Genomic DNA, 12154 nt, shown 5'->3' on the forward strand with positions numbered 1-12154 from the left:
AGTTGCTTTCTGGAACACAATAGCAAACACAATTATTTTTGAAAACAAGCTTGAAATGAGTAAGAGCATAATTCTCATTTTTTCAGGTTACCAAACAAATTAATATCTCGTTAGTTAAGAGTTGCAGGATATCTAATGGAAGGAATCTACAACCAATAAAGACCACATCTCTTCTGATTGCACAGCCCAATTCAGAGTTAGCATTAGCGGATTATACAGCAGATCTTGAGACTGACTAGAAATCTTTAAACTTCTTATCTAACAAAGCCATGGCAATACACGTAATAATCAGGAGATCACAGAAGCTAAACTCAAGAATCTGAGACCACAAAATATCCAGAGCAGTTGAGAACTGCAGGCAAGATAATTGACTTTGTCAAGGCAAAAGCCTTGTACTGAAAGCACATTATGACACGTGATACCCCACTAATGGTATACATGTGCAAACTATCCCAAGCCTAGATTCATGAGGAGGAATTACCTGCCTGTGCCATAATGCACAACTTAGTTATTCCCTCGCCGCCCCTCCCCAACTCCAAGTAATTAAGCAAGACAGACTGGAACAAACATTTCACTAGAATTCAGTAATGAACTTTTATTACAAATTCTTTACAGCCTCTCAATTATACTTTAAAAACACATCACTAAGTGTCAAATCAGAACAGAGAATTCTTTGCCCCCCAAAAATACAAGTTAATATAAATCATTAAAATATCTTAGAGAAAATTTTATTCCTTTCATCCAGAATACATTAAAATTCTAAATATACACAAATCAGAATATAGTTTATCTGCAGACTGATTTCAGTCAAGTAAATTAGAACTTAATTTCTATATCCCATCCCAAATAAAATGGACATTCAACTTTAAGTCCTATCTTCATTGTAAATGTTTTAACGACAATTTCAAACAATATGCAGCATTTAAAAAGTATTCTTTGCAAAACAGCCAAGAATAAACCAATTATGAGCAGAATACTCATTCTGATATTGGGTTGCTTTGCCGTAGGATTACCATTCACCATTCCTCATGTCCCGAAACAGACAAAAGCTGCAAAACTTGTGCCAGAAGATACAGTTCCACAATCCAGGAATGAACACTACTTACTTCACCTAACAGACCAGAATTTACACATTTTACCAGATTTCTTCATTGTTACTTTTTAAATTGAATCCTTTTAAAATTCATGTACTTTTTGTTCTGATTTACTCAACATTTACACATCCTTCACCCAACTCCTGGTTCTTTCATCATCTCCTCATGTGAATGACAGCATTTGGAAACAAAGATCAAAATACATCCAATTGTGGATTGAACTTGACAAAGCCACAAAGTGACAATTCCACCAAATCCACTACGATCTTGACAGATAATTTAGTCGCTGGATAACTGTGTACACACCCAATGATTGAAACTTAACACCACCCAAATATTCTACAAGGTTCTGTACAGTAAATGACATTAAATTTAATACTTTGTATCTAGTGTCCAAATGTTGTCAACTTTCATCATATTGAAACGAAAAGGTTGAAATTTGAAGCAAACCTCCAAGATCCAAGAGGTCCTTACAAAGCATGCCACTTGAAAGATGCTGAAAATCTCATCAACTTGTTTAATAAAAATGCAATCCTTCCAACATATAAATTCACTTAAATATGTTCATATTGCTTGGATTGTGGAATTAAGTTAACTGTGGAGTAGAGTACAATTATATCTGTGTATTATATAAAGTGACTGCATTTATCATTGCATAACATTTGTTAAATGGAATTGCTAATATCACCTTCATTTGCATTTTTAAGTTGTTTCTCCATTGACTAAGCCATGTATATTCTAACACGCTCCAGAATTTTGGAACAACAAATTGGGCATGTCTTTACAGAAGAACATTCTTTACATGTGGCTATATGGCCACAGGGTAGAAAGGCAATGCTAACATCTCGATCCCAGCAAATTTTGCAGGATTTCTCTTCCTTCAGTTTTTTCAGTTGCTCCTGCATATTTGTAACTATGAAAATAGATAAAGAAAAATTAGATATCAAAAGTCTGTCTACGCAAGTACCCAAAATACAATTTCCAGTTCTGACAAAGATCCTTTGATCCAAAACGTCATCTGTTTTGCTTCCCACAGATGTGGCCTAACTTGAATAGTTCCAGTACTTCTTTTTGGACTTATTCTGAGACAAAGAATCTTGTTAACATGGACATGGATTTTCATGGACAAATTAGAAAGCAACACCCAGAGACAGTAAATTAATGCCATCACAAGTTAAGAAAGATAGTAAAGGTGAGCACATGATAGAGAGAGAGAGAGATAGAGAGAGAGAGAGATAGAGAGAGAGATAGAGATAGAGAGAGAGATAGAGAGAGAGAGATAGAGAGAGAGAGATAGAGAGAGAGAGATAGAGAGAGAGAGAGAGAGATATAGAGAGAGAGAGAGAGAGAGGGAGATAGAGAGAGAGAGAGAGAGAGAGAGAGAGAAAGAAAGAAAATGCTCTTTGGTCTTTTCATCCTTGTGGAATCAAGAGTATGGATGAGTTTAGAGTGGACATTATATGACAAAGAGCACAAGGGAAAGATAACATGGTTAAGGTGCACTTTAAATTGGAGAGTAGTAGGTTACAATATGCTGTACTAGAAAGCAAGAATAGAGTCAGCATTAATGTCAAATAACACAGGACATTAAGTAATATGGGATGACCGAGTGAGACCGAAACAAGCTAAAATACAAACCAAAGAATGGACATGTGTAAGTGGCAGATGAACAATGAACAAGGTTGGCAAATTGTAAGCATAAATCACATGGGGGTACAATCAAGTTCTAATAAATGAAAAAGCTACACAGAGCAAAACTAGATATCCCAAAATACATCCCAAAGTGATGATTATATAGCAGATCTGAAATGAAAACTGAAGTATAGCTGATGAGTAGTGAGGCTGTCAATCACCCATATCTTGATTGTAACACAGGGGAAGGACAAGGAAGGTACTGAGACAAGTTTGTGAACAGGTAGAGCACAAGAGTGTGGGAAGTTGGAATGACTGGTGACACTGAAAAGAGAAGGATGTGGGAAACTTACTGTATAGAAGAATGGAATGAAAATAAAATTAGGAGAAAACCTCAACTCAGATTTGATAAAAATAGTTTGGATTCAAGGACAAACAAAAGGTAGAAACAATTGAAAATCTCCATTTGCTAGAAATCTAGAAACAAGATTTGCTGGGTATACTCAGCAAGGGTAGGCAATGCATTACAGAGGAACACTGACAACAGGGCATTAACACAGGATGGCACTCCAATTCCTGCTGAGTAATCCAACACCGGGGACTGAAATAGCCAACACATGACTGAGCTTGGTATGAATTAATCAGAGGTGTATCTAAGAAGCATAAAACTCTTACTTAGGGAAACATTCATCTATGCACAGTTTGGGCCAATCACATTTAAATATCTAGTGGAAAGGCTGAACGAGTAGTGAGGAAACACCTTGTTATTTCTTGGATCAAGGAACCAACAAGGGAAAAGGCCATTTTTGATTGAGTGTAATGAAAATGGGTTAATTGATGATTAAGGGACATCAATGGAACACAGATCATATGATCAATTTCATCCAAAGAATAATTCAGTTCATACAAAAATCTGGGCCTCAACTGCTAATTACAAACTGAAAAATGACAAGATACAGGTTGGCTATGCTGCTTTGGGAAATTACATTCAAAAGGTGTTACAATTAAGAAGCAAAGGCTAACACACGCTTCCAGGTTTAAAAAAAAATCCCAACAAGGAAAGTGGTCTCAACATGGCCATCAATAAAAGTGACAGATTTATTATTTAATCAGTCATGGGAAAAGCTTAATAATGTTGCTAAAAGGCAGGATACCTGAGAATTAGAAAAGTTTCAGAAAGGGATTGATATGAATACAAGTAGTGGCAGCCAGGAAACAAACACATTGCAAGAGCTATTGAAATGCAAAATGAAAACATTAGTTCTTGTGGTTCCTTATAGAGCATTAGGGAATAAGAAAGTGGCAGAGAAATTAAACCAATATTTTGTCTGCCTTCAGGAAAGGTGCAGCAAACCTTTCAGAAATAGTTGAGAACTAAAACACTAAAGTAAATGAACTTAAATAAATTTCTATCACTTAAAGGTACAATAATACAAGTGATCTCCTGGATCTGATGACTTGCTTCCCAGTTGTTTTTGCAGGTAATGACTATGAAGATATTGAATGCCTTAACTACCTTTACCTAAAATTCCTGAGTTCTAGGAATGTTCCAAGAGTTTACAAGTTTGCAAATGTAACCTTCTATGAAAGAAAAACAGAAAACAAGGTAGACCTGTTAACCCAAACAATTGCAGGGAAAATGGAGGACATTGCGAAAAGGGCAATTAGGAATTGCAGAGAGTGAACAATGATTTGGAAAAGAAAACCATACCTGAAGTATGTTGGAGCTTAGTAGTAATTAACAAAGTTTTTGAACACATCAATTACATGGTGTATTTGGACTGAAGCGGGGTGCCACAAAACATTAAATTAGAGCACATAGGTTTGAATTGTAACACTAAAGAAAGGTTTGGACAGGTACATGGATGGGAGGTGTATGGGGGATTATGGTGTAGGTTGATAGGACTAGGCAGAATAACCATTCATCATGGACTAGATGGGCCACAGAGCTGCAGTGGTCAATAACTGAGTTGAAGAGTCACAACACAAAATGTCATCTGTCCACTTGTCATCAGATGCTGTCTGACCCATTGGGTTCCTCCAACCATTTCAGTTTTGGTACAGATTCCAAAATTTGCAATCTGTCTCCTGCTTCCACTGATCATCTTGCATTATAGGAAATTAAGTGTATACAAATGCCAGATGTATAGTTCTGTTGAAAAGAATGAATAGAGTAGGCCAAAAGAAAAGGTGAAAATTGAAAGACAGGAAGAGCAAAAGGTGACAAAGGTTACATTCAGCTTTTGAAAGGCACATGATTACTTGATTATTAATTTTAGTTACAATCTTAGAAAAGATGTAATGATCTAAATGAGGTTACACAGTGTTACAATAATTATTTCAGAGGCAAAGCAATTTAGATGCAGGATTAAAATATTTAAAGTGGGATTGCTCCCTTTAGACCAGAGAAAAGGTCAAGGGTACACCATGTATATGTATAATATCATTGTACTCAGAGAGGATCAGAGGAATCTGTTCCCTCACAGGAGGAACAAAACTGTTCTTCAATTGATGGACAACAGGTCCAAGGAAAATGGTGATATTTACTTAAACTACTTAAAATAAGTAGTTACATGACTGTATGACTGCTGGAAACACAGTTAATTAGTTTTTTTTCTTCTCCAAAATCAAAGTGAATAGGTACACGAGAGCAAAGGGAAAAGAACCAGAGAATGGGATGATTAAAATTTTCTATAATAGTTGGAGCTTTGCGTCAAGAGACAAAGTAGCCTCTGCCCTACTTATTCCATGTTAAATAGCTTATTTTTCCCAAATAAGGCACTTTCAGTCAAAATGCCGTTTTAATATTGAACTTCAACCTTCTTGATTTAAAAATGAGAAGCACAATACTTCTAACATAAAAGGTACAGAAGGTACAGTATTTAATTATATAAATATTCTTAGTCCATGCCATTTAGTGAAAGGAATAAAGAAAAGGTCAAAAAAGTGTCCATTTTAAGTCAAATATGAAGCTGTTGCTGGAAAAAGAAACATTATTTGTTGATTGCGCAAAGGCTACAGATGCTGGGGCACATGGTTTACTCCAAGAATTGTCTAAATATCAAATCCACTCTGTCTTGTAATGCACATATCTTTGTTCAGCCAGCTAGCTCTAGGAGTACAACAGGACAACAAGTAAATACATCCAGGTTTCAGGAGAACACATTCCAAGTGTTTAACAAGAAAATATTGCAGGCTGCTTCAAGCAGCACAGAACTCAGAAAATCCCCAGGGGCCACAACCACAAAAATCAAACCAAATTGCCAGGGTTCAGAAGCCTTGCGATCTTGAACTCATGGTTGGTGCAATTTCATCAAAGTCATTCTTTACCAAAATTCTAACAGCTTAAAAGGCGGCAAGATCATGGGTATATTTCATTTGGATTTTGAAACGATTCGGTATGTCACCTGAAACACTCAAACTTCTATAGATGTACTGTGGAGACTACTCTGTCAGGCTGCATCATTCTATCTGGCATTTGGTGGGGGGGGGGGGGTGCCACTGCACAAGAATGAAAGCTACAGAAACTTGTAAAATTTAGTCAGCTCCATCTTGTGTACTCACCTCCAAGGAATCTCCAAGGAGCGGTGCCTCAGAAAGCAGTGTCCATTATTAAGGACCCCCATCACCCAGGACATGCCCTCTTCTCATCGTTATCATCAGGAAAAGGGTACAGAAGCCTGAAGGCACACACTCAGTGATGCAGGAACAGCTTCTTCCCCTCTGCCAACTGATTTCTAAATGGACACTGAACCCATGTACACTACTTCACTTTAATTATTTCTGTTATTGCACTATTTTTAATTTAACAATTTAATATACATGATAAATACACTTACTGCAATTGATTTTTTTAATATTTATCATGTTTTGTATTGTACTGCTGCAACTAAAATACTTGTTATAGTCATAGTCATACTTTATTGCTCCATTGTCTCCGAATTTGCTATACGCACGTGCATGAACTTGGTATACAGTGCACAGAAACTTTCTGGTAAGCATTCAGATTTGAGACTGCATAAAGTACAGGTTGAAGAGAATCTGTACAATGAGGCTGAAACATTTCAGTTTGGTCACACTGTAAATCCTCTTTAGTTTGGACATGGGAGAAAGGAATTTATTCTAGATGAAATGTGACAACATGAAGCTTGGAGAGTACAAGCACAGCTCGGACAGATTCGTGCAGAAGTAGGCCATTCCTGCTTTGTTGATCATTTACATTTAAAATGCATTTAAATTGAGGTTTCATGAGGATTGAGCACCCAAATGCAATATTACATTACCTTCTTTTTCTTCATGTTTCTGATTCTGGTCCTGCGTTTTTCCCTCTTGTGCCAGAAGATCTCCAACCAAATCTTCCACAGAGTTGTAGTTATCATTTGTTGATTCCATTTTCTTTTTCACCAGTTCCATTATCAGCACCTTGTCAAATCCCATCTCAAGAGCACCCATTACTGCAGGACTCTGCATTAACAAGCTTTCTGAAAAAGCTAATACAAAATAGAACAGATCTATTACCTCCAAAAACAAAGAATATTGAATAGAATACATAGTATACATTGAGAGACTCGAAGCTATATTGCTCTCTAAGATTCTAGTGGATAACAGGAGCAAAAACTTAGTGGTTCAATGTTTCTCCATATTCTAGGATGAATTTTAAAATGTGCAATACCAACCAGATTCTGAGGGAAGAGCAAATCGACCATCTTGTGGCTGTGCTTGATTCTGAAATAAAAAGTTATACTTAAGTTATGATCCACATAAAAACAAGTTTGGAAATTACACACAAACACACAGAACTTAAACCTCCAGCTGCTGCAAGCATAGTGCCCTTCACAGAAAGAAACTCCTACACAAAGTATCTGGTCACTATATAATCTGTCAATGAACAAATGAGAAATGCAAATTGACAATTTATCACCTTGAGCTGGTATAATGCAAAATCTTAAAAGATTATTAGATTGGCATTAATTTTTTGTTATTTCTGCAGGGTGTCAAACAGCTGTATCTTCACTAATTTTGTTGAATAACTTCTTGGAAAATTCTCCAAATTGCATGCTGTTCCTTGGGGTTGACAAATCAGCTACAAAATTAGATCAAATTGCCATTTTAAAGGGATGGATTGCCAGGGCTTAAAATCTTTGCAGCCTTGACCTTGTTGTTGGTATAGTACCCAATTGTCTTTACTAGACTGCCTGCAAATTCCATATGACAAATCAAAAGTTTAAAAGCATTATTGGGAAGGACAAAATGTTTTCAACTGAGCAACTTAATGTCCAGTATTAAATCAACCAACACACATCAAAGTTGCTGGTGAACGCAGCAGGCCAGGCAGCATCTGTAGGAAGAGGTGCAGTCGACGTTTCAGGCCGAGACCCTTCGTCAGGACTAACTGAAGGAAGAGTGAGTAAGGGATTTGAAAGTTGGAGGGGGAGGGGGAGATCCAAAATGATAGGAGAAGACAGGAGGGGGAGGGATAGAGCCAAGGGCTGGACAGGTGATAGGCAAAAGGGGATACGAGAGGATCATGGGACAGGAGGTCCGGAAAGAAAGACAGGGGTGGGGGGGGGGACCCAGAGGATGGGCAAGAGGTATATTCAGAGGGACAGAGGGAGAAAAAGGAGAGTGAGAGAAAGAATGTGTGCATAAAAATGAGTAGCAGATGGGGTACGAGGGGGAGGTGGGGCCTTAGCGGAAGTTAGAGAAGTCGATGTTCATGCCATCAGGTTGGAGGCTACCCAGACGGAATATAAAGTGTTGTTCCTCCAACCTGAGTGTGGCTTCATCTTTACAGTAGAGGAGGCCGTGGATGGACATATCAGAATGGGAATGGGATGTGGAATTAAAATGTGTAGCCACTGGGAGATCCTGCTTTCTCTGGCGGACAGAGCATAGATGTTCAGCAAAGCGGTCTCCCAGTCTGTGTCTGGTCTCGCCAATATATAAAAGGCCACATCGGGAGCACCGGACGCAGTATATCACCCCAGTCGACTCACAGGTGAAGTGTTGCCTCACCTGGAAGGACTGTTTGGGGCCCTGAATGGTGGTAAGGGAGGACGTGTAAGGGCATGTGTAGCACTTGTTCCGCTTACACGGATAAGTGCCAGGAGGGAGATCAGTGGGGAGGGATGGGGGGGGGGGCGGATGGACAAGGGAGTTGTGTAGGGAGCGATCCCTGCGGAATGCAGAGAGAGGGGGGGAGGGAAAGATGTGCTTAGTGATGGGATCCCGTTGGAGGTGGCGGAAGTTACGGAGAATAATATGTTGGACCCAGAGGCTGGTGGGGTGGTAGGTGAGGACCAGGGGAACCCTATTCCTAGTGGGGTGGCGGGAGGACGGAGTGAGAGCAGATGTACGTGAAATGGGGGAGATGCGTTTAAGAGCAGAGTTGATAGTGGAGGAAGGAAAGCCCCTTTCTTTAAAAAAGGAAGACATCTCCCTCGTCCTAGAATGAAAAGCCTCATCCTGAGAGCAGATGCGGCGGAGATGGAGGAATTGCGAGAAGGGGATGGCATTTTTGCAAGAGACAGGGTGAGAAGAGGAATAGTCCAGATAGCTGTGAGAGTCAGAAGGCTTATAGTAGACATCAGTGGATAAGCTGTCTCCAGAGACAGAGACAGAAAGATCTAGAAAGGGGAGGGAGGTGTCGGAAATGGACCAGGTAAACTTGAGGGCAGGGTGAAAGTTGGAGGCAAAGTTAATAAAGTCAATGAGTTCTGCATGCGTGCAGGAAGCAGCGCCAATGCAGTCGTCGATGTAGCGAAGGAAAAGTGGGGGACAGATACCAGAATAGGCACGGAACATAGATTGTTCCACAAACCCAACAAAAAGGCAGGCATAGCTAGGACCCATACGGGTGCCCATAGCTACACCTTTAGTTTGGAGGAAGTGGGAGGAACCAAAGGAGAAATTATTAGGAGTAAGGACTAATTCCGCTAGATGGAGCAGAGTGGTGGTAGAGGGGAACTGATTAAGTCTGGAATCCAAAAAGAAGCGTAGAGCTTTAAGACCTTCCTGATGGGGACTGGACATCCATGGTGAAAATAAAGCGGTGGGGGCCAGGGAACTTAAAATCATCGAAAAGTTTAAGAGCGTGAGAAGTGTCACGAACATAGGTCGGAAGGGATTGAACAAGGGGTGATAAAACAGTGTCGAGGTATGCAGAAATGAGTTCGGTGGGGCAGGAACAAGCTGAGACAATAGGTCGGCCAGGACAGGCAGGTTTGTGGATCTTGGGTAGGAGGTAGAAACGGGAAGTGCGGGGTGTGGGAACTATAAGGTTGGTAGCAGTGGATGGGAGATCCCCTGAGCGGATAAAGTCGGTGATGGTGTGGGAGACAATGGCCTGGTGCTCCTTAGTGGGGTCACGATCGAGGGGTAAATAAGAGGAGGTATCCGCGAGTTGTCGCTGTGCCTCGGCAAGGTAGAGATCAGTACGCCAGACTACAACAGCACCCCCCTTATTGGCGGGTTTAATAATAAGGTTAGGATTAGTGCGGAGGGAGTGGAGAGCAGAGCGTTCCGAAGGAGAGAGGTTGGAATGGGGACAAGGTGCGGTGAAGTCGAGACTGTTGATGTCCCGTCGGCAATTAGCGATAAAGAGATCCAGAGCAGGCAGAAGACCAGAGCGGGGTGTCCACGAAGAAGAGGAGGGTTGAAGACGGGAGAAGGGGTCATCGGTGGGGGTGGAAGAGTCCTTGCCGAAGAAGTAGGCTCGGAGACGGCGGAAGAAATGTTCCGCATCATGGCGAACACGGAACTCACTGAGGTGTGGGCGAAGGGGGACAAAGGTGAGGCCCTTACTGAGAATAGAGCGTTCTGCCTCCGACAGTTGAAGGTCGAAGGGGATGGTAAAGGCCCGGCACGGATGAGAGCTGGGATCAGAGGGGGTAGGCTGGGGGTGTCAGTGGAGAGGGGAGGGTTGGGGTGAGAGGAAGATGGAGCCTCCGAGGGCCCAGGAGCTGACGGTGGGATCTGAAGGAGACAGGATTGCAGGGTATTGGTGGGGGAAGGGGAGACGGGAGTCACAACAGCGGCACATAAAGACCCGGCCTGGGTTTGTTTGTTTCCAGTATTAAATGTTCTTTCTGTGCTGGTTCATGTACTATAGATGATATGTATTATGTTTTCACAGAAACATGGCTCACCAACAGAATCCCGGATGCCACCATTCAGCTAGACAGGCTCGCCCTGTTTCAAGCAGACAGGGGTGCAGCTCTTTCTGATAAGACTCGTGGTGGTGGCTTGTGTGTTTACATCAATACGGAATGGTGCAAGAACTCTGTGTTGGTTTCCAGGTACTGCTCCTCGTTCGTGGAGTTTGTGACTGTTAGATGCAGACCATTTTATTTACCACAGGAATTCACCACTGTCCTTATAGTCAGTGTCTACATTCCCCCCAGCGCTAATGCTAAGGAGGTGCTCTGTGAACTGTGTGGGGCTATTAGTGAACTGCAGAACGCACACCCTGATGGACTGTTCATTGTCGCCAGAGATTTTAACCACGCGAACCCTAAATCAGTGCTCCCCAGGCTGCATCAGAATGTGGACTTTGCAACAAGAAGGGAGAACATGTTGGACCTTGTTTACACAAACATTCCTGACACGTACTGGGCGGAGCACCACCCCCACCTCGGTTACTCAGACCACATCTCTGTTATGCTAATCCCAGCATACAGACCGCTTGTCAGGTGCTCCAGACCAGCTCAGAAGCAGGTGAAAACCTGGCCAGCAGGAGCCAACTCTGCTCTTCAAGACTGCTTTGAGCACACTGACTGGCACATGTTCAGGGAGGCTGCAACCAATGGTGACTTTACCAACTTAGAGGAGTACACGGCGTCAGTGACTAGCTACATCGATGACGTCACTGTGTCCAAGACCATCACTAACCAGAAGCCATGGATGACCGCGGAGGTGCGTGCGCTGCTGAGGACCCGTGACTTCGCCTTCAGAGCAGGCGACAAGGCAGCCCTAACAACAGCGAGGGCCAAACTGTCCCAGGCCATCAGAGGGGCAAAGCGTGCACATGCCCCGCGAATCCACAGCCACTTCCAGGACAGCAGCGACACGCGGCACATGTGGAAGGGCATTCAGGACATCACCAACCACAGGACAACATCACCTGACTGTGCGGGTGATACCTCCGTCCCAGGTGAGCTGAACAACTTCTACACTCATTTTGAGATGGAAAATGACGTGGCGGCGAGGAAGACCACCCCTCCTTCAACTGACCAGGTGCTGTGTCTTACCGTGGCCAATGGGAGGAGAACCCTCTGCAGGGTCAACCCACGGAAGGCTGCTGGACCAGACAATATTCCTGGCAGAGTGCTTAGAGAATATTCAGGCCAGCTAGCAGATAATCTCAACATCTCCCTGAGCAGTGCTGTCGTTCCTACGTGCTTCAAGGCTGCCACCATCGTCCACGTGCC

The 12154-nt window shown here is 42.0% G+C and overlaps 1 protein-coding gene across 1 annotated transcript in view; it reads right to left on the reverse strand.

Annotated features, from left to right (window-relative positions):
* Positions 1–587: 587 nt before the first annotated feature.
* LOC140204264 (E3 ubiquitin-protein ligase XIAP-like) overlaps positions 588–12154 on the reverse strand; it is a 52174-nt gene continuing 40607 nt past the window's right edge. The window contains exons 5-7 of the mRNA XM_072270838.1: positions 7403–7451; positions 7010–7216; positions 588–2007 (exon numbers count right to left, since the gene is read on the reverse strand). Of these exons, the coding sequence (XP_072126939.1) occupies positions 1817–2007; positions 7010–7216; positions 7403–7451 (447 nt within the window). The 3' untranslated portion in view covers positions 588–1816. The remainder of the gene's footprint in view (positions 2008–7009; positions 7217–7402; positions 7452–12154) is intronic.

This window comes from Mobula birostris, chromosome 10 (assembly GCF_030028105.1).
Source record: "Mobula birostris isolate sMobBir1 chromosome 10, sMobBir1.hap1, whole genome shotgun sequence".
In the NCBI taxonomy this organism is placed as follows: domain Eukaryota; kingdom Metazoa; phylum Chordata; class Chondrichthyes; order Myliobatiformes; family Myliobatidae; genus Mobula; species Mobula birostris.